At 38.8% G+C, this 24,735-nt stretch overlaps 1 protein-coding gene across 1 annotated transcript; it reads left to right on the forward strand.

Annotated features, from left to right (window-relative positions):
• Positions 1-716: 716 nt before the first annotated feature.
• On the forward strand, positions 717-23,796 carry PLRG1 (pleiotropic regulator 1). The gene is made up of 15 exons (XM_006264104.4): positions 717-820; positions 3,068-3,174; positions 3,404-3,546; positions 4,667-4,720; positions 6,120-6,210; positions 8,222-8,312; positions 8,544-8,642; positions 12,802-12,894; positions 13,005-13,154; positions 13,266-13,367; positions 14,146-14,248; positions 14,729-14,837; positions 16,425-16,564; positions 20,634-20,827; positions 22,120-23,796. Exons 1-15 carry the CDS (start codon positions 812-814, stop codon positions 22,177-22,179), a joined length of 1,545 nt encoding a protein of 514 aa, XP_006264166.1. The 5' UTR covers positions 717-811; the 3' UTR covers positions 22,180-23,796.
• Positions 23,797-24,735: the final 939 nt, after the last annotated feature.

Below are 24,735 nucleotides of genomic sequence, written 5' to 3' on the forward strand. Positions count from 1 at the left end.
ATCTTGAAACCTATCAAATGTCATAAATGTGATTTCAGATTTTCTTTCAATTTAAGATGGCCTGCCACTTATGATTTGGATTCAAATTACATATGCCTGTAACTTTGTTAGAACAAAGCTAATTCATATACATTTGCAACATCTAGTATGGATAGAATAGATAATTTAATGACAAAAAGAGATATTTAAAAATGTGATGAGAAGTGAGTTTTAATGGAAGCTATATTTAAATTTTATAAGACTGATTACCAGGCTATTGTTACAATACAATAATACCCTGCTACCAAGTTGCAACTTTATCTATACTGTTCACTATGAACCTGATGTTTTAATACAGTAATGTGTCACTGCCAAAATTGTATACGCTACAGATTCCTACCCCACCCCTGCCACAGGAGACATTAGTTCAGTTTCAAGAAGTTTGAAGGTAATCTATGAAACTCCTCTATACAGATCTCAAGCCTCATACTTCTCACAAAATTGGCTATAGGGCTGCAGCGGCCGAGGGTGGCCCTCGGGCAGCCGGGGCTCGAACCCTCGGTCCACTGGGCCGCCCAGAGTCAAGGCCAGCCGTCAGCCAGGGCGCGACCCACCCCCTCCCCTCACGCCCCACCCCCTCCCCTCACGCCCCGCCCCTTCCCCCTATTGGGCGATGTTGCGCTCCGCCTCTCCCCCCCCACTCTCCTCCTCCCTCCCTTTCCAGCGCGGCCTAATGTCGCCGGCTCTCGCGAGCGGGTCGTGGTATCGTCACTTCCGACAGGGGCCGGAAGTGCTTTAATAGCGGTTCGGCGGCTGCTGTCGAGGAGGCGCCATGGTGGAGGTGAGCGCCTGGTCCCGCGCGCATTCCCCGTCAGTCCTCGGGGCGGGCTGGGGCTCGGGCCGGTGTCCCGGCGTGGGGGGGGCTTGAGGGGCCATGCACAGGGCTGGAGCTGGAGCCTGAGCCCCGGCCTCCTGCAGCCTCTGCCCGGCCACGGGCCTGGGGGGCGGGGAGGATGCATTGACTCTGAAGAGTTCGGACGCTTATGTCCGCGCTATAAATGAATTGTAAATGCCTACCTTCCCGGCCAGTAAAGCACAAGGAAGATAGGTTGCAAGGTCACTGCACTCAGGGGACTGGGCCAGGTGGCCTTGTTGCACGTCATGTTGGCATTGCACCTGTCACCAAGACAAGGGACTGATCTGCGGTCGTTTACAGCTACCAGCACTTCCCATATAGTGTGTTTGGCAAATGCGCTAGCATAGGAGTTGGGTTTTTGGTTGCATCTGTGTTGCTTTGAGGCAGGCAAAGGCTTTTTGAATGCATGTGATATCTCTTGTTATATTATATAAACTTTTATTGTATATATTTATCTCAGTTGGTCCAATAAAAAATGTCACATCTACTCAAAGAACTTTGCTGAGCAGAGGAGGACCCCTAAGATGGTGTTGGGCAAGGGGTGTTTCCCTCCCTGGTGGGAGGTAAACTCAGTATCTGGTCAGTGTCCCCCAAGATCCCTCTAGTAGCCTGGGAGAAATGTAACTTTGGGTATCAGATGTGGTCTTCAGCTGTGGCAAGGGAAGATATTAAGAAGCTTAGATATTTGGAAAAACTTTCTCACTAGGAGGGTAGTAAAGCACTGCGACAGGTTATCCAGAGAGCTGGTGGAAGCTCCATCCTTTGGGGTTTTAAAAAATCTGGCTAGACAAAGCCTTGAGTGGGATGATCTCATTGGGAATGGTCCTGCTTTGAGCAGGGGGTTAGATATAGAGGTGTACTGATATGCTGATCACATATCAGATCAGCACTAATACAAGGAAAATTAACATTATCAGCAATTGGCCTTTTTTTGGCCAGTGTAGCTGATAATGTTACCGATAAATGCCATATGCATGCACACAGACACAGCATGCACGTGGCCAGGAGTGCAGCCTGGCAGCTTGGAGAGCAGCATCTGGCTACTAAGTCTTTGGGGAAGAAGGCATAGGAGGAAGGGTAAAGGGATGTAGTGTGGTGGGGGCCAGATTGAGGTCCCCACAGTGAGGGAAAGAGTGGAGCAAGGGCAGGGGACACTGCCCAGCCAGGGCGGTAAATGTGGGCAGCTCTTTCAGGGACTACTACACACACCTTCGGATTTGTGCGTGGGGCTAGGGCAGGCTGCCTGCTGCAGGGTCAGGGGCTGTCCTCTTCCTGGTAGGGGGCCTGGGCTGCACTCAGGATGGGAGGGGGTGAGATGGACAGCAGTCCTGGGAGGGGTGGGCTACAGCCACCCCAAAAATTCCCTGTAGTCGCTCCTCCCAGTGCTGCTGCTGCCCGCCCTGCCCAGCGGCATTCCTTTAAATTGGCTACTGAATTGGTATTGGCTGATATGTCTGGTTAATAATCGGCCATTGGTATTGGCCCAGAAAATCTTTATCAGTGCACTCCTAGTTGGACTGGATGACCTACTGAGGTCCTTTCCAACCCTAATTTTACTTTGGTATTGTTAATTTTGTTAGTTCTTGAATGGTGCTTTTGTACTTCAAGAAAAAGCAAAGCAATTACATCGATAAACCAAGGCCTGCAGGTTTTGGAATCCACAAGAACATGCTGTTTCTTGCTAAGAGGCATGCACACATGTGCCATCATCTGTGTGGTAGTTCTTAAATGATCTTTCTTTGCCATTTGTTTGCTCTGTGGTTGCAATCAAATGAGTAGGCCTGCACCACTGATGCGCCTGAACCATTTGTTTTATTGTCTATGTATAAACAAAGAACCAGTAAGTGTGAAGGACAAGCTTTTATCTTCAGTTTGTATTTACCTCAGTGGTTGGAATTGGAAACACAGTTGGTCAAAGTTTTGGCCTGCTCTTCTTTATCATGAGACTATCCCAAGGAAGGAGTGTTATTTTAAGTGAGGGGGCAATGAAACAATTTATCAGGCCAAATCTGTAGCTCCCAGCTCCTAAGGATGGCAGTGTACTCTTCTACAAATTCAGTAGTGTCTGTTTTGGTTTGTTTTTTTAATTACTAAGGAGAAAAATTACTACCTTATTTAATTTATATTGCTGTTTTTGATTCTTCTTTAAATTTTTGTTATGGCTTCTTGTAGGATGTACAGAAACATTCTGTGCACACTCTTGTGTTCAGATCCTTGAAGAGGACCCATGATATGTTTGTGGCTGATAATGCAAAACCTGTATCGTTGGATGAAGAAAGGTAAGTATAGCTGTCACTAGCCTGTTGCTGTGTCTTAAAATGTTAGTGTATACAAGTAATTGCTTTCTTTTATCCAAGTCAGATTGTGTATGTTCAAGCAGAACTACTATCTAGAGGTGGTGAAAGGAAAGCAGTAGAACTGACATGATTCTAAATGATTTCCAAAGCATTTTAAAATTTGCGGTTGTTCAGAAGATCAAGTATTAATAAATTTTGTTCTCTCAACTAGTCACAAGGTAAAGATGTCAGTTAAGCTTCACACAGAGTATGGTTCTGTGTTGCACATGCCTACGCTGAAGGAAAATTTGAGAGAGAAGGGTTCCCAGGGTGTGGTGGATCCTTATGGACATAAACAATATTCTGCAAATCAAGGTTAGTTTGCCTTTGCTTGTATATTTTGAATATTGTCTTATGATATGAAATTTAATCTTAGAATTGCTATGATAATTTTACAAGATAATTCTCTGATCATTCTAATTGAGAGAGAGATTTAGAAGGAAAACTATCTATTTTTATTATCCTGTGTGTAACAAGCTTGTCTTTTTAGAATGCAAGTGATTCAGAACAAGGGAAGTCTTTGTCAATATTAGACTGTAAGTTTTGGTACTGCATAAAAAAGGAAGTGCCATAACATGTTTTTCACAATGGTAGTAAAGAGAGTAAACAGCCTACTTTGGTGTAGTACAAATGTTATTGATAGTTTAACATGCAGAGTGTTTGCTAAAAGTGTTGTGGAACAATTTCAAACTCCCTTTAAGTGTGTAAGTAAAAATAGAGTAATGGTTGCATAACTTTGTGTTATGATGTCTTTTAGCTTTCAAGTAAGGCCCCTTTAAGGCCACAACACAATTCTTGGGGTATTTAAATTTCCTATTGATACTGTCCAATATGTCTCAAGAATGCCTAATATTTTCATATTCTAGTTGAGATTTTCTTTTTAAAAGATGTTCCTTGAAAATCTTCTGGGAGTGAGGAGTGGTGAGAGACTGGTATCAATTTCTTGAGAAATGCAAAAGAGCTTGTGCTTCCTCTTTTTTAATTTGTACTGTCACGTGCTAATCAAGTTGTTTGAATCAGATAATTAGTGTTTAATCTATAAAATACATGTATGTGTTGTATGTGGAAGGAGCATGAACTTGCTGAGTAATGAAATACTTTTCCTCCAGTCAACTTCTATAATAAATCCTTGGTTATATGAAAATGTACTCTTTAGTTACCTTGTGGTAGACTAGAGTATTCATAAAGGCAAGTCTTGGTAGTGAGCAGTGGCATCACTGGTTCATAGATGGAGTTTTTCTGATGAATTCTTGAAAACACCGAGAACAAAAGAATAGGAACAGTACTCAAATACTGTAGTGCTAGTATAGTGTTACAACTTTGGCATGACTGCTGTTTCTTCAAATGCTGTCTTGCATTGATTTTTGTAATTTGTCACTTAATTATTGCTCTATATAAAATGTAAAATAATCAATAAACATTTGTTACTTTCTAGGACAAGAAGTTGAATATATGATAACAGGGACACATCCATATCCACCTGGGCCTGGTAAGTAAATTTTTTTATAAAAAGGAACACTCTTTAGATATAAATTAAAAACAAGGAAGCTGAAACCAACAAAAAGGGAAGAAGTCAGACTTAATGTCAGTAATACAGACAGCTTTCTTGGTAATTTTAGTTTAATCTGTGAATTGTTAATAAAGATGCTTTGTATGCTAATGAAGCATTTCTCAGGAGGATTTAAAGAAAAAAAGTTTTCAAAAGTGAATAGGCAGTCATTCTAATTTATAGTTACCCAAAGTAGAATAGAGAAGGCTTCACCTATCTTGACTTGAACAGGGGTTTTGATTGATTCAAAGCTGCAGGTTCTAAACCCTTTTTGTTTTTATTTTTCAAATCAAATATTTTAGAAAATAGGGACTTTCTAGTATTTCCAGTAGAAATTCAAGTGATTGATTTCATCATTAGACTATATAGTCTAAAGGTGGCTCTAGACATTATTTCAATTGTGGCAGAGCCTTCCTCATGTGATGAATATGTAAAAGGAATAGCAACTTGCATTGCTGCTGCTGGCCACTTCAGGGAACACTTGCTGTTCAACAGCATCACTGAAGATATTAAGGAGTCATCCCCCAGGATCCCAGGATGTCTAGGAAACTCAGGCTCTGCTACAGCCCAGCAAGATGCCCCTGCCCCTTGGGAGAAGTTTGGGTGGAAGGACTTCTGCTGCCCTGGAGTCTGGGCTGTGCTGTCCTGGGTTTGTGCGGGGAAGTGGGGGGTGATTTCCCCCACCCCTCCACCCTGTGCTTACTTCTGCTCAGGATGCTGCAGCCTGGCAGGGCTGTCCCTGCTCATCTGGTCTGTGCTTGCCTAGGAGGTACAGAGAGGGTGGTATTTCTCCTGGGTGCTGTTGGGTAAGGGGAATGAATCTAGTGCTCAGAATTGTTTTGGGCAGGGGTTTCCTTCTTGTTCTTTTTCAGAGAAGTTTACACTAGAGAGAGAGCAATGCATCCTGTGATGCCAAAGAACTGGCAGATTGCTGTCACTCAATTTATTCCTTTCTACATTTGTAAATTGTAAAGATTGATAGCAACCAGCTATAAAGATAGTACACATTTTTGAGGTCTAACTTTATACCTGGTTGGAGCTTCTAATTGTATGATAGGTGCTTTGTACAGTATAGCTGGTTTAACGTAATTGCGCAATTAACCAGTTAGTTAAATGTGCAAATACTAACACGTAGAGGGGGCCTAAGACAAACAAGTTGTCAGTTTAGTATAGGAAAAAAAATTCATTTGAACATCTAGTTACAGAAACATGTCACAAAGAGGGAATGACAAGGATTTTGTAACCAAATTGTTCTGTTATATAAGTTTAGAAACAAAAACATTAGTAGCCTTTTTTAGTAGATTTATCTGGCCTCTTGATGTATGTTTTCTTGTTCAAGGTGTGGCTCTGACAGCAGACACTAAGGTCCAGAGGATGCCCAGTGAATCAGCTGCTCAGTCATTAGCTGTAGCACTTCCTTCTCAATCGAGGTATTTCTAAATTACTTCCTTAAAACCATTTTATAACTTATAGAAAGTCCATGGGGAAATAAGTAGGGCTGCGCACAGCTTCAGTAGCCGATTCGATTCGGAGGAGATTCAGCCTCATTCAGCTGCTCCTGCTTACACTGCCTGTCTGTATAGTCTATTGCTGAATATCTTCGGATTTGGCCGAATCGAATCGGGGCAGTGATTCAGATCACTGAATCAAATTGCTGTCCCTCCCAATGGCTGAATCCAAAGTGAATACTTTCCACTTCGCACAGACCTAGAAATAAGTAACTTGCAGCTAGCGATAAAAATAATCTTAGGCCCCAAATGTCTCAATGTGTGCCTTTCCCAAAAAAATTAAAAGGTTAGCCTCTACATTTATTAGTATGCAGCTTTAACTGGTAAATAACTTTTCATAATCATATTTTAATTGATCTGTGAGCGCTATTGAAAGTGAATCTCTATGACAGATGGATTATGTTGTAACACTCAGACTGACACACGGAAGAAGCACTAGGATCATCCACATATACATAACTGCAGATGCACATGTAGAATCTTAAAAGAGAATGTTTTGGGTTTTTTTTAAATCACATCTTGTAGGGACAGTACATAAAGGTATTTTGTTGGGGTTTTTTTTATTAAAGATAGTACAATTTTCTTAATATAATTCTTTTAGTCTTGATTCTGAATTAATGAAATGTTCATGGAATACATAGAACAAATAGCTCATATGTAATCACTGTAAAAAATACTCCTTTTCTGCAATCTTTGGACTAATCACTGAGCTGTGTTGCAAGCACTATAGTTCCTATTCCTTTCATTCTTTGTCTTTGTTTCCAGTGTTTCTGATAGTTTAGGTCCCAGTTCCCTCAGATTCCCATACACTTAAATGTTGTTCTGTCTGGTTCATCTCTACTAAAATGCAAACATTCACAAATAGTAATCCTATTCCCAATTTTTATATATTATTCAACTCAAAATGGCTGGGATCAATAAAGGGTATCTTACCTAAGAATTTTTTAAATTTTATTTTTAAATACCTGATATCAGATAACCAGGAATGGGGTATCCTCCACTTTGAAATCACAGTGCTCTGAAGTATTTTGCTAATTTCTTCATATCTGAGATTTGCTACAATTTAGAAAAATGTGTTTGTAAAAGCAGTTCAACAAAATTGGCAGGATAGCTTGAAATGTACCAGATTCCTAGTGATTTATATCAGTTTAATTTCATTACTGACAGAGATTTTCTTATTCTATTTGGTGTTCAGTCTGTTCTGTGATATCTAGAGCTGAGGAAACTTGGCACACTCATTCTTAAAGATAGCAATAAAAATCACAGAAGGTGGAGTTTGGCTTAATGCTAATTTACAGTGGTACAATTCATCTCTTGGTTTTAGAATTTTAGTTGAGTAGGACCGTGACGTTCTTCTCTAGAGTCTTTGCATGACTGCTCATCTTCCACTCTGTGTGATTGTTTGGAGGCATCTCATCCAGCCCATGGAGTTACCCACAGGTCTGAAAATTTTGGCAGCAGGGGAATGGTGGCCATTAATACAGTTACTGCTGCCAAATTCCTGAACCCCTAGCCCTGTGTGTACTCCCTTCCCCTGTGGGGTTGATTCAGGTCCCTGTGTTGTCCCTGTCCCCACCCCCCCCCAACCCCTTTCTTGTAGGGCTGAGTTGGGGCCCTACCATGCCCCCTTTTCCCCTATGGGGAACTGCTGCCATAGATGTGGCAGCTCTTCTCATCACCATCTTTAACAATCCACATAGTAATGTTCACAGTTGGGCTTGGATGATATATAGGTGTATGAAAGAGCCCAAGCTAGGCAGAGTCCTTCTGCATGTAGAAATTGCTTCATGATTAAAAATTATTTAATCATCTGAAAGTTTTTTACTGATTTTTTTTTTTTTTTTCAGTTAATTTTTGAATAAGGTGTATTCATTTAAAATGTGTCCTATTCATTATTCACCATCCCTCACCCCGCCCCTGCCCTTCAATCTAGGATAGATGCAAATCGTACTGCCGCTGGTGTGGGTGATATTTACAGGCATGCTGGAATTCCTGAGCGTTCACAGCCTCCTAGTATGTCCATGGTGAGTTTGTGATCATTTGTATCATTTCTAATATTTATATAGTTAATGTTTATGAACTTGGCCTCTTATCCCGCACTGTGTCCCATACAGTCATTTGGATAGTGAAGTTTACAATAATATGAAACCTTAAAGGAGGGCATGATTCCCCTACACTTTACAAGGAGTAACTTGTAGGTTGCATGGAAGGTGTTTTGTCAAAATATGTGATTGTTATCTCCTTTACAATTATAGGCCATCATGGAAGCGGGGAGCAAAAATTCTGCACTGATTGCAAAGAAGGCTCCAACAATGCCCAAACCTCAGTGGCATCCACCGTGGAAACTGTACAGAGTAAGTTGAAAATTTGCGCACACAATAAAGTCTTTAGAACTCTCAGATTGCATTATCTTCAAACTTCGGTTCTCCCCCAGGAAAAAGGGAAATAAAGGGACCTCAGTCTAATGCGTCTTTAAAATTTTTGCATCTGCTGCTTATAAATATTCCTGAGAGAGACAGAGATTAGAATGAGAAAAAATTTCCTTTTTCTTTTTCTTTTTATATATGCATTGGACTGCCATTTGTGTACAGTTCCTTGTTTTTGTCTCTTGTTTATGTGGGTATAACAATGGTTTGGGAAACTTCTAAAAATAAGATGATGATTGAAAAAACACAGGCATTGGTAATGGCATTCATGGGTGGACATAAGACCTTAAATTACTTAAATTACTTTTACTTAAACTATATTTCAAGTAAGTGTCATTGCTGTTTTAACAATGTTAATGGATCACAATGAAATAAGTTTCTAATGTAATTTTTCAGCACAATTAACACTAGAACCTTTTCCAATGAATCTCTGGTTTTGTTCTAACATGAAAATAGAAAATGCTGTCTGAACACTTAAGATGCAATGAATTATCCCTACACTTTAAATTGGTTGATTTGTGTGCATTTCATCTCAATCTAATTGGTACATTTATCATTATTTTTTGCCTTTTTAATTTGATTATCTCAGGTTATACCAATTAGTTCCTCAGTTATTGCATATGCTTGTTGGATACCTTGGTCATGACCTTGTTATGACTAGGTATACTAGAGGAAAAATGCATAAATGGTAGAAATTAAATGAGCTGAAGGCAGTGAAATAAATAATTTCTTTATGTGTACCTTATTTACCGATACTCTTTACCTAATTCATAACTTGAGTAACTTTCAGCTTTGCTCAGACACATGGTCTATTACTGAAGAAAGACCACACTTCATTGGTTGAGAACGAAAAATCTCTTGTGGTTGAAATAGATGTGTCTGGTCGTCTTAGTGTAGGTCATTTACTGTATAGTGCTGTGTATGCACAGTTTTAGAGTTCATAAATATCTGTTGAAGTTGCACAAAACTTAAAATTAATGTAAAGACAATTTTTTCTGAAAAAACAGTCTAATACAAAGGAATGTATAAGTGTATGAAATAAGACTATAGCTCTGGAGAAACTTATTTATAAACACTTTAAAAGAGAAGAATTTTATTTGAGAAGAACTGAGACATAATAAGCACATGGAAAGTGCACCTACTTGATTTGGAGCAGTTTTATAGGTTGTAAAACGGGACTTGGGGAAAAGAAAACGTGTGTATAGCTAAAGCCAAGATGCTAGATTCTCAATACGTTGGTTCTTCTTGACAGTAAGATGTCTGGTAAAAGGCACAGTGGCACAATCTACCTATAGCTCTTGCTGGGGGACTAGGAACTGTCAACTGCAACCAAAAAAACAGGACAAGCTAACTCACCTGGTATGTTGCATCCATGTCTACTTCAAAGCCTCCATAAGGTTCAGTTTGTTTTGGTACTCTGGCCCTTATTCTTCTCTACATCTTAGTGAAGCTCAGATGTATTAAAGAGAAAGCCATAGACGAATCGTTTTGGCTCCTTGATTCTTGGTTTCCCAACTCTGACAGGCATTAGAGCTACAAAAGAGCCACTCTGATCCAGCGGTGCCACTGACGTGCCCACACTTTTTCCTTCCTATCAAGAAGACTGTCCCTTGGAGGAACCGTCTTGGTTTGAAGGCAGCAGAATCACTTCTACCAGCTTTCCATCAATAGAGTTTTTTCCTTTGCAAATAGTGTTTTCCACTGGTTATCACCAGTGTTTTAAGACCTTAGAAGATAAGCTTTATCCGTTATATGGTGTGTGTGGTTGGGCGACTATGCACAGTATATGTATGTGTGTAATTTCTAGACTAGAAAAAAAATTTACCTTTACTAAAACTATGCACTTATGCAAATGAATGTTAACAATCAGTGCCCTTTAATTATACAGCACTATCACTGCTGTGATGTTGACATCTCCAACATTGACTGCTGCCCTCATTTTCAAAGCTTCCAATAGTTAGTTATGGGAGTGGTATTAGAAGAATTGTATAGTTAAGGATCATCATTTACAAAGATATAAATCTCTGAAACTAACTAGTTTTCCTCGTTTTCAAAGCTTCCAGTAGTCACAACTGGAGCTGCTTCTAGAAGCCTTGAAAATGAAGGGAGAAAGATGCTATTCAGGTATCTAGCTGCTTTTATTTTTTCAGGGCTGCTAATAGCCCTTTTGACAGCTGCTTCCCTTGCATTGTTTCTGGCACGTTTAAAGGGAGAACAATTGGTTGGGAGCAGACAGTTGCACTTGGTATGTAGGTAAGTTACAAGATGGATAATAGGTCTAAAAGATCTGTGCATTTAATTAATTTATGTACTTACCTGATGTGCAGATAACTGGAATTTATTACAAAATAAGCAGTAGCCTACAAATTGGGTATTTATCTAATATGCATGTAAGTGGAGTAAACTATATATTAATTGCTAGCAGGTGGTGTTTATAATAACTATATTTCAGTGAACATATTAATGGGGAAGCATCCTCTAAAGCTGTAGATACTAAAATGCAAATAAAGATATTTTCTTTTTTTGTGTTTGTAAAGCGTCTAATTGTACTGAGATTTTTTTTTTTAAACTGAGTTTTGGTGCTAGTGAAATGTACATTATTGACTTACCTTAAAAGAATTGTTTCTGCTGTTTATAGAACAGGTATAGTCTGTGCCTGGGTTGGATAGATTTATGCACTATCCCTTGGCATTTTGCCTAGTCCAGATCTGAAGGAACTGAATTAAAAGATGCAGTGGTTGCTGACCGATACTAGTGTGCGGGCCGGGGGCGAGCTGGGCCCTTCTTTGCGCACGCGGGCTGTGGCCAGCAGCCCAGGCACGCGGGGCCAGAGAAGACCGGGGCGCGAACTAGAATTAGTCAAGGATGCTTAGTGGTTGATTCAAAGACTGTTTACTTACACCAGTGGTGGTAGTGGTGTAGGCTGGTCAGCATCCAGGCGCAGCTCCGCTTAAATCCTCGTTGGAGGACTATGACAAATTTGTTCTAGCCCCAGAGTTGTGAAGCTCCGCAGGTTCGGTCCGGTTCCCTCCCACGGAGTTGTTAAAGTTCCGTGGGTTCGAATATTTAGTATACAGGAAAAGGGATACGTCTAGGATTGTGTTCGGCGACGGGGAGAGGCCAGAGGCTGTTTAGACCTCTGTTGCCTTTTTAAGAAATGCGTTGGGTCCGTAAGGATCCGCAGTGCTTAGAGATCTTCACACAGTGCGAAGTCTCCTCCTCCTGGTGAGTTCTCTAATTCCTCCAACTCGGTGTTCGTGGAGTCCTCCAACTTGGGCGGAAACCACTCAAGCTCTTTATACGGCTAGCAAGCCAATCGCTAGCCGCCACGTGTGCATAATTTAGAATCGGCCAATGATGTGGCACGAATCCTCATACAAATGGTGGGAACTCCTTGCACCGTACATTTCTTAGATGCAAAAGAAATGCACCATGCAAAGAAAGCTACAAATTTTGGCAGGAATACTCCGTTGCACCGGGGTTCTCCTTTGCAGCAGAGAACTCCACCGTGCAAGGAAGCTGCAATTTAGCGGGAAAAATAATTTAGTGATGCCGAAGCGCACACAAACAGAAAATCACAACATTGGGTTGTGACAACTAGTAGTAATAGATTTTTTTTTTTTAATGAGGTACAGCTGTTTTATTGAGAACTTGTTGGAAATTTTGAGATTTGCTTTGCAAATGTGACTAAACAACCAATAGGTAGGGGCATATTTCTATAATTGTTATTGTAGGAGCACTGGTAGTTTATGCAGTACTGTACAGGAAGATGCCAGGAATGAACTGAAGAAAGCCCTTACCTTGAGAAATCTAACTTACAGTGTCTAGTGACCTGTTAAGGATTTGAACCAATGACTTAACCTTAAGGGGTCCCATTGCAAGAAACCAAAGCCATCCAGTTTCTAAATTTTAAAAATATTTTGAATTTTAATTTATTAGTATTAGTTTTGGTCCTCTCTCAGATAAACATGTTTTTTAATCTAATTTTAAATCTGATTTCATTTAAAAGCATTTCTTGGACTAATTGCACTTGTTAGAAGTACATTCATTTTTTGAGTCAGAATGCTTTTTGTTGTTTTTTCCAAAGGTTATCAGTGGTCACTTGGGTTGGGTGAGATGCATTGCAGTGGAACCAGGAAATCAATGGTTTGTTACTGGCTCTGCTGACAGAACTATCAAGGTAAGATGGTTTAGGAATAGACTGACAAATCCTGGTCAATTCAGTTTTCTCTTTTAATTGTCCTGTTTTTACATTTGGGTGACTTAAAATCTTTACATTTTTCAATGTAGATTTGGGATCTTGCTAGTGGAAAATTAAAGCTGTCTCTGACGGGACACATTAGTACTGTCCGAGGTGTGATAGTAAGTGCAAGAAGTCCATACCTCTTCTCTTGTGGAGAAGACAAACAAGTGAAATGCTGGGATCTTGAGTATAATAAGGTAAGTGTAGATTTACTTTTTCTTATATCAAGGTTCATTTGTAGCATTGTAGGAATTGGAGAATTAAAAATTGTCCTTTAAATACCAAGTTAAAGTTTGTTTGTTCTCTAGGTCATTAGGCATTACCATGGTCACTTAAGTGCCGTCTATGGTTTGGATCTGCACCCAACAATAGATGTGTTGATGACATGTAGCCGGGATTCAACAGCACGAGTAAGTAGTATGGTGAGGTTTATTGAACATGTTTAGCTTATAACAGTACATATGTAAAAGCATGCAAGTGGTGTGTATAGAGGTTAAAAATACAACTAGACCTGTAGCCTTATTTATACAGTCTTCCTTCTATACTCATTACTGCTACTATTGTGTTTTATATTCCTGTTTTGCTTCAAAAGAAAAACTGCTTGAAAACCAACACTGAGGGTGACACACTTGGGCTCTGACAGACAAGGGGGAGCAAGCTTCACTGTTCAGAGCATACTTCCTCTGTTTTGTAAACATCATAATCTAGGAAATTTGGGCCCTTGAGCCAGTCTGCTAATCTTGAGTCCTGCAGTGGCTCATGGGGAGGGAGACCCAAATCTTTATAGATTTATAATTGAAGCATTCTCTTTTGCCCCAAGATATGTTGAATGCTAGTAATGTCTAAGAGTGGTTTATTTTCCCTGCACCTGGGACTGTTAAAAAATATCATATAGACAAATGAGATTCTTTCAACTTCCTCAGCCTTAGAGGGGCGGGGGATATAGCTTTATGGTGTCTAACTTTAAAGAAAGATGGCTTGATGTCTTAGAAGTGCAGTGAATGGCAACTTTTGCTTATTTTTTTTTCTCCAGCCTGCAAAACGTTATGATGAACTGATATGTTAGTTTTATAGCACAAGTGTGGTAGTGTGTGTCAGGTCTGGCATGTAATCCACACAATCGATAGTAGTTCCTAAAAGATGAACATGTTTCGTACCTTCTTGAGTTTTTTTAATATGGTTTTACAGATCTGGGATGTGAGGACAAAAGCCAGCGTGCACACATTATCAGGACATACAAATGCAGTGGCAACAGTGAAGTGCCAAGCTGCAGAACCACAGATTATTACAGGTACGGTTGATGTTTACCAAACCAAGTGAATAAGAATCAATATAAGATAATTTTGTATGTAGCTATTTATAACAATGTGTTTGTATCACTGTTTATCTTTGTCCTTTCTCCCAGTTCACTACCTTTTGTCTCTCATTTCTTGTCTTGTGTTATATTAGTTAAGATCTAGGTTCAAATTGGGATCATCTCTTGCTGATTTAAACAAGATACAATATAGTTTATTCTAAATATTTATAATGTTGCTATATGCAGTTTAAAGTGAATGTGTTTTACTTCTAGGATAACAGTATATTAGCAGACTGAAGATCTAGGTGAGGGATTAAAAATCTCTCTATATAGTTTTTGTTTGCAAGAGTTTTTAGGATGAAAGATGCTGTTATTTGTATTAAATTTTTATATATTATATTTAGTTATCTATACAGACTGATAGCATTGCTGGTTATGCTATATACCTTTGCTATCTTTTCTTCTTAATTACAGGAAGCCATGATACCACAATACGACTGTGGGATTTAGTGGCGGGAAAAACTCGTGTCACTTTAACAAATCACAAGAAATCTGTAAGAGCAGTTGTACTGCATCCAAGGCAGTAAGTTTTCTTTTTTCCTTGTTTCTGTCTTGACTTTTAACACATGGTGGTAGCAGCAAGTCAACATTTGGTGTACTTTAGAGTAGCTTTCTTTTAAAGTGCTATTCTGTCTAATGAATTGAAGAGTACATTTTTATCTCACTAAAGCAATGTGTATACACAACAAGAGACGGTTGTAATTAATGACTGTTTCTTGGCTGCATTAACTGAGTTGGTATGAGCATTGTTGGGAGTACCAGTATACATAGGCTTCTCAAGCACTAGGATTTGATGACCATGATGGAAAGACCAGTGCCGTTACAACTCCCACAATTGCTAACAAGGGAACAAGTCTTTGTTAAAAGAAAGTTATGGTAGTGAACTTAAGCAAAACTTGCTTACCGGAAAAAAGGCCAAAGTAGAGAACAATTAATCTTGGGATACTAGAACTGTGCAACATTGCATAAGTTGTTGGAAAAAACTTGATCTTATTATGAAAAAAAAATGATCTTATAGGTAGCTCATTCTAAAAGTGCTTGCTTCTGCAGTTCTTGCACCTGCCTTTGAAGCATCTGATCCTAGTAGTAAACAGACTAACTGAGCTAACTAAACCACCAAAATGCAACTGGAATGACTGTTCCTATACTGCTATAATACCAATATAGAAATAATGGCACACAATGTTATCATATATCTGTACTTGGAGTCCTGTTAATTTTAGTTTAATTACTGCAGAACTTCAGAATCTCTATGAAATGAAGTGGTTCCAGCCCAATTTGTGTCTGAGCATGTTACAAAACCACCTCTCTGTCATCTTTATAAATATATCCTTACCTTCTGTACTCTGACTATTAAATAAGGGGACTGAACTTGCCTCTCAGCCCTGTAAAAACACGTTTGCTGCCAATGTTTGTAAGTGTTCTGTGAGGGAGATGAATTAAATCATTTAAGGATCGTTAACTTGTTCAGACAAATTGGAGAACTAGTCAGCTACCAAAATCAAAGAGCTTGCTTACTGTTGCGCTCTGTCTCCATAATTGCATTTGATGTTACTATAGCTTTTGAAAATGCTTTCTTTGTCATTTTCTGGTAACGCCTCTCTACATATGTATTGCCAAAATCAAAATACAAGCCAGCTTTAAATTTTGGGCAGTGCAAAAGCTAGTGCTCATACTGAGAAGTAACTCTTTCTTCAGAACTTTTATATTCATCATATTATTAGTATTGAAACTATATCAGTAGTAATTCATTTGAAATTAAATTATTGAAGTTATATTATTAACAATTAATTCAATTTATAATTTATAGTACTCATAACTTCAATAATAAATTAAAATATTGAAAAGACATTTGTATGTTAGGTAATCCATTTTGTATAAAGAAAAAGATGCAATTAAACATGCATAATACAGGTGGTTTTACATACGTTTGCTGTTGAAAAAAATGATATAGTTGTTAAGTAAATTGGAGAATCACATTTTACTACTGGTATGTATAATTAGTAGCAGTAATACTGATGTGCTGCACTGAAACATGTTAAAGAGAAACAAGTGCAAAACTTTTTTTTTTTTAACTCTGGCTTACTTTACTATGCTAATCTTGTTCCAGTTACACGTTTGCATCTGGTTCTCCAGATAACATTAAACAGTGGAAATTCCCAGATGGAAACTTCATTCAAAACCTTTCTGGTCATAATGCTATTATCAACACACTGGCTGTGAATTCGGATGGAGTTTTGGTATCTGGAGGTAAAGTGAGATTTCTTTAGATTTTAATTTTTTTGTCACGGTTTCTGTTCGTTTGAGCCCAAGTCTGTGACTAAGGATGTCTCCGAGGAGCCTGGTAGCCTTCTTTTCCCCTCCACTGGCTGCTGTAGAGCAGTTAGTGTCACTCTGACCCTATTGCCTCTTCAACCTAGAGTAGCCATTGCCTCCCTAATGAATGGGATGGATTGGGAAAATCCACATAATAGTGAATCCTCCTAGCTTACTTTATCACTGTTCCTCTCAGCTTGCTGCATTGTGGTGTATGGAGAGTGGGTATGCAACATATGTCTGCAAAGGGTACATTCATTCATGTAAAGCCCTCCAATTTGATTGCCTCATTATATGCAATAGGAATGCACTGCTTTTTCTGCCTGGAAGCGCTTTCTATCTGTGTTCTCCATTATGGTGATATCTGGTATATAAATGTGTTGGGTATTATCTCCCTGTTTAGTAAATACAGGTAGAATTTACTTAATTTGGCTGGGTTTAGTATATTGAAGTCTGGCTTGACTAAATGTGTGTATGTACCTACAAAGAAATTAACAATGTTGTTCCTCTAACTGCATAAATTCCTAGTGCCTGCTGTTCATATGCATGGAATCCATCAACTTTTTCTGATGGTTTTACAAATAGTATCTGTTGGCTCTAGATTTATAACCCATATACCTTGTTCTGGGCAGACCCAAACCCTCAGACTAACCACGACTTCACCATTTGATAATAGGCAAATTTTATTGATATACAGTGATAGCATAAATAACTCCATTCTATAGCTCATAGAGTCATAGACATTAGGGCTGGAAGGGACCTCAGAAGCTCACTGAGTCCAGCCCCCTACCCCAGGGGCAGGAAGCCAGCAGGGATCATAGGATCCCAGCGACCAATCTGAGAGCTGTCACACAGGGAAGGTACATCTGGCTAGTATGAGAGCTTCACCCTGAGGTTCTTTCTTGAATGTCAGATGTCAGCAGCCTGGAGGTTGAAGGCCGAAGCCTGCCCACCCTCCCCTGATGGGGTGGTTAAGACAGGTGACCTACCCTCCCCCTATGGGCTGGTGGTGTGCCCTCTGTCTATAGTGGCCTTGGGTTCCCCTCTTGGGTCCTCTCTGCTGCTTTGAAATTCCTCCTTTAGTATTCTTTCTGCCCTCTGACTCTTCATTCCTGGGCCTCATTGATTGGTTTCCCTGTGGACGTCATCTTGTCCATGTTCTGCCCTGTCAGTATATTCCTTTGTTCCAACAAACCCACCATATGCACACATCTTAATTTGGTTATTTACCAGGCCTCCTAATTCGGTCTGTTTTACCAAAACCAGAAATCTCTTGCCATTCCCCTGGACCATTGTTGTAATGCAGGGGTAGGCAATGGGTTTTGGGCAGAGTGCCAAAAACACCCGCAACCTCAACTTGTAAGATATTGGCGTGCTGGGGCAGACAGTGGGGGTGCCATGAAGGGCCTGATCCTTGTTGCAGCAGCATAGCTGAGGCTCGCTTCCTGCTGTCTGCCCCAAGGCGCACATGCCAAGCAAAACACCTTTGCATGCCATGCTCTGGCACACATTCTGGGGGCTGCCTACCCCTGTTCTAATGCATATCTACTTCACCTACAAGCCAATTCCCCAAAACAAACCTCTAAATACCACTTTCTAGCCATCAGTATCTATTTGTAAAATGCTGAATACTGCTTAACCCAATCTTTTAGCAGTTGATTCACTGAACTTTGATTAACTCAAATTCATAGTGGCATTTTTCCATAATTTCACTTACTAGAATGCTGTAGTTCTGATTAAAGTAAGGACACGCTAAAATCATTGCTGATGTGGAAAAGCTATATGGTTGTACATATATACTCAAGCATATGTGTGGGTAGGGGCAAATGGCTGTTGGAAAGGTAGCTTATGGAGGTCTCATCTGAATTCTCATATCTTTTTGTAATGGAAGATGTGGTAGGGGATAGGATTTATATTAAAATAATGTATAATCTGAATAGACAAGACAGCTAAAGAGGTGGGAAAAGAAAATTCTATTTTTCTTTTACAGAAAGGAGAATTGAGGCCTAGAAAGATTCTCACTTTGATCAGGGTAATATATGCGAGAGACAAGATTTGTTAGTTTGAATAATATCTTTTATTGGATGAGCTGTGTAATTGGGAAATGTTAAACAAGCTTTGTGCTCTGTTTAACTGATCTAGCAAAAGATATTACTTAAGTTCACAAATCTTAATTCTCTCATTCCATCACAGCTACAGCAGCTCTGCAATGCTATAGCAGTGGTGCTCAACCTATTGGCCCTGTAGGCTGGATGAGTGGTGCAGGGCTGAATCAGGACCCTATGCACCCATCGGCCCTGCAAGCTCAATCTAGCATGCAGGCTCATGCTATCCATCTCGGGGGGGCTCCTTGTAGTTCTGGAAAATTGGCAGTGGGGGAGCGGCAGTTAGCTGCCATCAGTCCCCCACTGCCACATTTTTGGATTCATAGGGAGCCCCATGGGCCAGTTGAGCACCCACTTGCTATGGGATCACACAGGAATTTGAAGGCAGAATAGAGAATTGAATATAGGTTGCTGAAGTCCCAGTCTACTCATTTAATCATAAGACTAATAGGCTTTTTGCTTTTTTCTGTAGTGTCAGCGTAGCCATAGGAAAGCAGATTGAAATTCTGTTGATACTCACAAGTGAGGGGTCAAGTTCTGCACTTGGTTTCCTTTAGGCAAGCATAGGCATGTAGTCAAAGAATGGGATTTGATCCATAGAGTTGTGTGTGTTAATGCAGCTTGACTTCAAATTCTGGGATGAGTTCACAGAAATAGCCATAAAACAAAACACTGTTCATTTGTAAACTGAACACTTTTGTTCTGGAAGTCATTGAAAAATACCACTTTTCAGGAAAGAATTGCACTTTTATTTAATATGTTAATGTGTCATGCATAATATAGTGTTCAGCATGAAGCTAAAGTTTTGGAGTCGAAATGCTTTGGGTGGGAACTGCTAAATCATGTTCTGTGTCAGCTTACACAGACTGTATGCTTTTAAGTACAAATAAGAGTGGGTTTTCTTATTTTTTAAATGCAGGTTATAGCTGCATTTGACAGCATAAGGATTCACGTGTATAGTGTGGGCAAGAGCTTGAAAAATGCTGGGTTCTTTTTGTATTTCATTCTAAATGATTTGGAAGTATAAGTCCTGCAAGGATATTTCAATGACATTTGTATTGGTATTAGTGTAAAAATTGGGTTGTTCTCATTTTGTAGGCAGCCTCCTTAAAATAGCTGAAGATTGTGGGGAAAATTGTCCATTTCCCCAGAGCAAAACGTTATTCTGTTTAGAAATATATTTTAAAGGCCTTTTGAAACTAGGGCCTTATGAACATAGTTTATAGAGATTTTCAAAAAATCTATAGCAACTTCAAAGGAGTTAGGGGTGAACTAAAATAAATTGAGATTTAAAGTCTTTACTTTGGAGGAGGCACTATCTAAAATGTCTGGGTTTTTTTTATCTGGCTGGCAGTTGGGGTTAGATTAAAGTTATCAAAGTTCTGCTTTGACTAGTTCACACCTTTATCAAAATTGAAAGTCTGTTTTGAGAGGGGTCCCGCTGAGCATCCTTCTTAGATGTGCAACCTTCTTTCACCTGTCAGTACTATCTCCACACTTTTTAAGGTTATGCAAGGTCATTGTTTCTGTAGTGTCTCTGTTCAGAATTAAATGTAGAACTGTCATCCCATCAGTAATGCCATCAAGTAAGGAATTTGTGTTCAAGATTACAAGTTGCTGCGAGTACTTGTGATTCTGTGCATTATCTTTATAGCTGGTTTAAGAGCATTTCAGAGAGAGCTGCCACCAGCTTGCTTAGGCAGGAAGGGAACAAAGAAGCCAGCAGGAAATGGGACACCTCTTTGGAGGGCAGTAAACTATTCTAACAGAATGCTATGACTAACCAGTTCCAAATCAGCAAATTCTTTGTGCATTAGACAGGTGGTTGGAGAGCTGTTTTTTATAAAAAGGGTGACAGAAATGGATCAATTGAATTACCACTTGTATTTCTTTTTCAGCTGATAATGGCACTATGCATCTTTGGGACTGGAGAACTGGGTATAATTTCCAAAGAGTGCATGCAGCTGTACAGCCTGGATCTTTGGACAGTGAATCAGGAATATTTGCCTGTGCGTTTGACCAGTCAGAAAGCAGATTGCTTACTGCTGAAGCTGATAAAACTATAAAAGTATACAGGGAAGATGATACTGCGGTATGTTGACATGCCTTTTAATTGTACTTCTTAAAAATCTACAGTTTAACCAATTTTATTATAAATCGTGAAATGAACAGAAAAGATTTCTATAGAACTCTTTTATTCTGTTAGGGTTGCAACATGTATATGAGAGGAGAATATCTTGAGTACATGTAACTTATAATACAGGATATATTTATAGGGGATGTGTGTATGTATATAAACATGTGTGTGTGTGTGTATATATATATATATAAAAATAAAATATGATTTTTATAAATATTAATAAATAACATGGAAGCTAGCTCTTATCCTATATTATATATCCTCTTTTCTAATATATCTATATCTATCGATAGATAGATATAGTATGTGTACACATGTACATTATATAATACAGGGTAGTGGCTAGTTTCTGCACTAGTTTTCCTGTTAACTACATTCAAGCAAGCCAGTCTAAAACCACCTATATTTGTCCAAAGCCCTATTGTGATGTAGTTTGAGAATTTTTATTACAAAGCATACAGTGAGACCTGTATAATGACGAGGCTTGTTGCATCTGCTTCTTTTCTATAATCAGTCTTTTCGGAGGTGACAATTTGAAAAGTACATCACACTTGATCCTTGTACAACAGTTTAAAAGGCCAGAAGGCTGAAATATAGTGTAGGTAGCTTATTTTCAAAACACTACACTTTATAAACCTAGCCAGATTTACTTCATGGAATAGAACTCATCATTGTATAGCGATTTATAATAAGCAAGTATTTAAAGCATGGAATCTAATCACAGTTGTGGTGAATTATTTAAGAGTGCTTCAAATATTGAATTATCATTCCAGTATCTCTTGGAACAAGATAAGTGTATTTATTCCCCATTTTACAGAGGGGTCAGTGAGGTACAGAGATTAAAGAGCTTGCTTGAGATCACATGGGATGTAAGTGGCTAAACGAGGAGTAGAACTTGAGTCTCATGGCTGCCAGCCTTATACTTTTTATTTTTCTCCAAAACTTTTTTTCTTTAACTGCTAGTGACCACCCATGTTCTTGTTTTATAGCCTAAAATAATAGCAGGAGCAACAATGTCTAGCCCTTCAGACAGCGGCATGGGGAAACAGGAAATTCAAATGTATATTCTAATCAGTTAATCTATACATTCTAATTAAAGCAAAATATATTAAATTATCCAAAGTATTGTTACATGTGTATAAGAAATAGCATATCCTGTGTAACAAACCTTTTAAGCAAAACTACAGTTTAATCTACAGTTAAAAATAGTTACTTCAGTTTATTTTCTCATGCTATTTTTTCAGACCGAAGAAACCCATCCTGTCAGCTGGAAACCAGAAATTATCAAGAGAAAGCGATTTTAATGAGGCAACATCTGTACAGTTGCACTATAATTTTGTTTTTAGCTTTCCTGAGAGCATGAGAGTTGCAAGTTGCATCATGCTCCGTCTGGGATTGCAGAGCAGAACTCCGCCGAAGTCATTGCTGCTTCAACTTGTTTTACAATAAATTTTGTTTCTCTTAGGTTTTTGTCCTCTTTCTTTTTTTGGTATGATCCCAGGAAACCAGTTGCAGCTGTTAACTGTTTAGATTTGTCAAGCAGATGTAGTTCATGAAAAGGATAGATGTGCAGGTGGTTATTTTATTATGCATTCATTGAGTGCAAGAGCTCTAAAAATACTAGGTTAATCCAGGCTTACTGAAAGACCCCTGTTTGACTTCAAGAACTAATTGCAAGTTTATTCATAGAGGTCATTCTGCATGACTTTTCTTGGAGAATGACACTTTAAACTTTGAAGCAGTATTGTTTACCATTTATTACTATTATGTTACTCTAAGTCGCTGAAAAATAAAGCTGTCAATGGAGAAGCAGGAGTATATAACATTAACTTGTTTTACATCATGAACCTAATAAGCTAGTGAGAATTGCCAGAGATTGTAGAAATGAGTGAAAATGACTTGAAAGATGCATTTTTTTTCCCCCTAGAAAAGGTTTTAAGTAAAATTTGTGGTGTTGTATATGGAAATTTAATTTCTTTGTGGATCTTTTATATAGTGAATATTTTACAGTTACATTAAAGAGCTACTGTCAAGATGTTCAGGATCAAATTGACATATCTTTTAATTGCATTTTGTCTTTTCAGTTATGAAAAGATAACATTGGTTATCTTACAAAGTATTTGTAAAGCTGTTTTTATTATGGCCATAAATCCTGAGTTATGTTTTATATCCCCTGAATTTTTCTTTGTCTACCACCACACTACTGAGTTTTTTGGGTTTTTTTTAATTTGAAAGACAACTTTGTATTCATGAAAGAGGATCAGTTAATAACTTCGGAGAGGAAAGCCTTTTATCTGTCTACAGAATGTATAAATGATAGGCAGTGTAAGCTTTAATTATAGCATCTTGTCTCTTTGTTCAGTCCTTTTGTGCAGTAATTTTACATGGGGGTGAGAGGGAGTATGGAGCATTAAACCTGACTTTTCAGACCATGGGTGCTCCACTAACACTGCTAACAGGGACTGGTTGTGATGGTGGGTTTCATATGAGACTTAGATGGTATATGGTTGCACATGCACACCCCCCCTTAAGAAATTTATTATAGTCATTAGATTTGTAATTGGGTAAGGAAAACTTTTAGTTTGTGCTAGCCTTGTACTACTAGTGAGAGAGGTGTCATATTCTATTGCTAATGCCTAGAGCCCCCTATTTCTGTAAATTTTATCAGTTTTTTTAGAAACTTGTAAGTCCATTTAAAATTGCAAGGATATAATTTAATGTCTTCTAAACTTTTTCATTTTCTATAAGAACATGGTTTCATATGCATCCTTTGAATACTGTTGCTCTAAAAATATATGTGATTGGTGTTCTTTTAAAACACCATGAAGATGAAACGGCTGCAGTTTGCTTCAAGCCTGTTGTTTGTATTGTCAAATCTACAAAATCACAAGTATTGTAATAAACTTGTTTACTGCTGTTCATTTTTCACACATCAAGGTTCATTACCTTCAGGTCAAGCTACTTCAGAATATGATAACAAAAAAGTTGGGAAAGTGTTTTTGACACTTCCTCATGTTTCTTTTGAAAGTATCTGTTTTTTAAATACACAACATTACCAGTGTAAAATTGTGGGATTAAACTGGTATGAAAATAAATGGGAATCTTACTTTTTGAAGAGGCATTTTCACCTTTAATCCTTTGAAACTATTTACCTTAAAACAGCGTTCTCAAATTCACCTGGGTGCCTAGGCTGGATCTGGACCCAGCAGCAGCAGGAGGGCAAGTGGTGGGTGAGTGGCAGTAGCACAGGCATCAACACAGCTGTCATTTGCGTACTGTCTCCTTCCCATTCCCCTTCCCTCTGATAGCCCCCATGACCGCACACATCCCTAAGCAGTGCTTTGTACTTGGAAGTTTGATGGTAGGCCCTGCCCCTAAATTTACAGTCAGTCCAGGAAGCTCATGAGCAGAGTGAAATGGCTCCTCATGCTGGATCTGGCCCACAGGCCATATCTTTGACATCCCTCACTTAAAGAATCTTTTATGCACAAAGATATTGCACCCTTAAACATCACCTCCCACTCCCCATGCACACATTTGCCAGTAGCCTTTTGCTTGTGCTGTTGCACTTTTGTTGCTCTTGCTGGTAAATGCATCTAGCAGAGCCTGCCTGGTAAAGACTCTGGAAATGGAATTAGGTAGTATATAAAACAGGGTAGGGCATTTAATCACCAATAAATGCTTATTCTGATCCTAAAAATAGCTTGGTTTCTTGCAAAGTTTAACCTCTGGTTTAAAAAAAAAAAAAAAAAGATTCCATGCCACTTACATACATTACTTCCATATACGCCAATGATTCAAGAATTACATCTGTATTTTACTGCTGATCAAAATGATTGACAACAAGGGTATTAAGGTAT

This window comes from Alligator mississippiensis, chromosome 2 (assembly GCF_030867095.1).
Source record: "Alligator mississippiensis isolate rAllMis1 chromosome 2, rAllMis1, whole genome shotgun sequence".
Lineage (NCBI taxonomy): Eukaryota > Metazoa > Chordata > Crocodylia > Alligatoridae > Alligator > Alligator mississippiensis.

Bases quoted from the DNA above. Each gene is read 5' to 3' on its own strand.
- PLRG1 (XM_006264104.4), top strand. The intron at 12,895-13,004 runs GTAAGATGGTTT...TTTTCAATGTAG, and splicing joins CTGCTGACAGAACTATCAAG to ATTTGGGATCTTGCTAGTGG. The intron at 16,565-20,633 runs GTAAAGTGAGAT...TTTCTTTTTCAG, and splicing joins TGGAGTTTTGGTATCTGGAG to CTGATAATGGCACTATGCAT.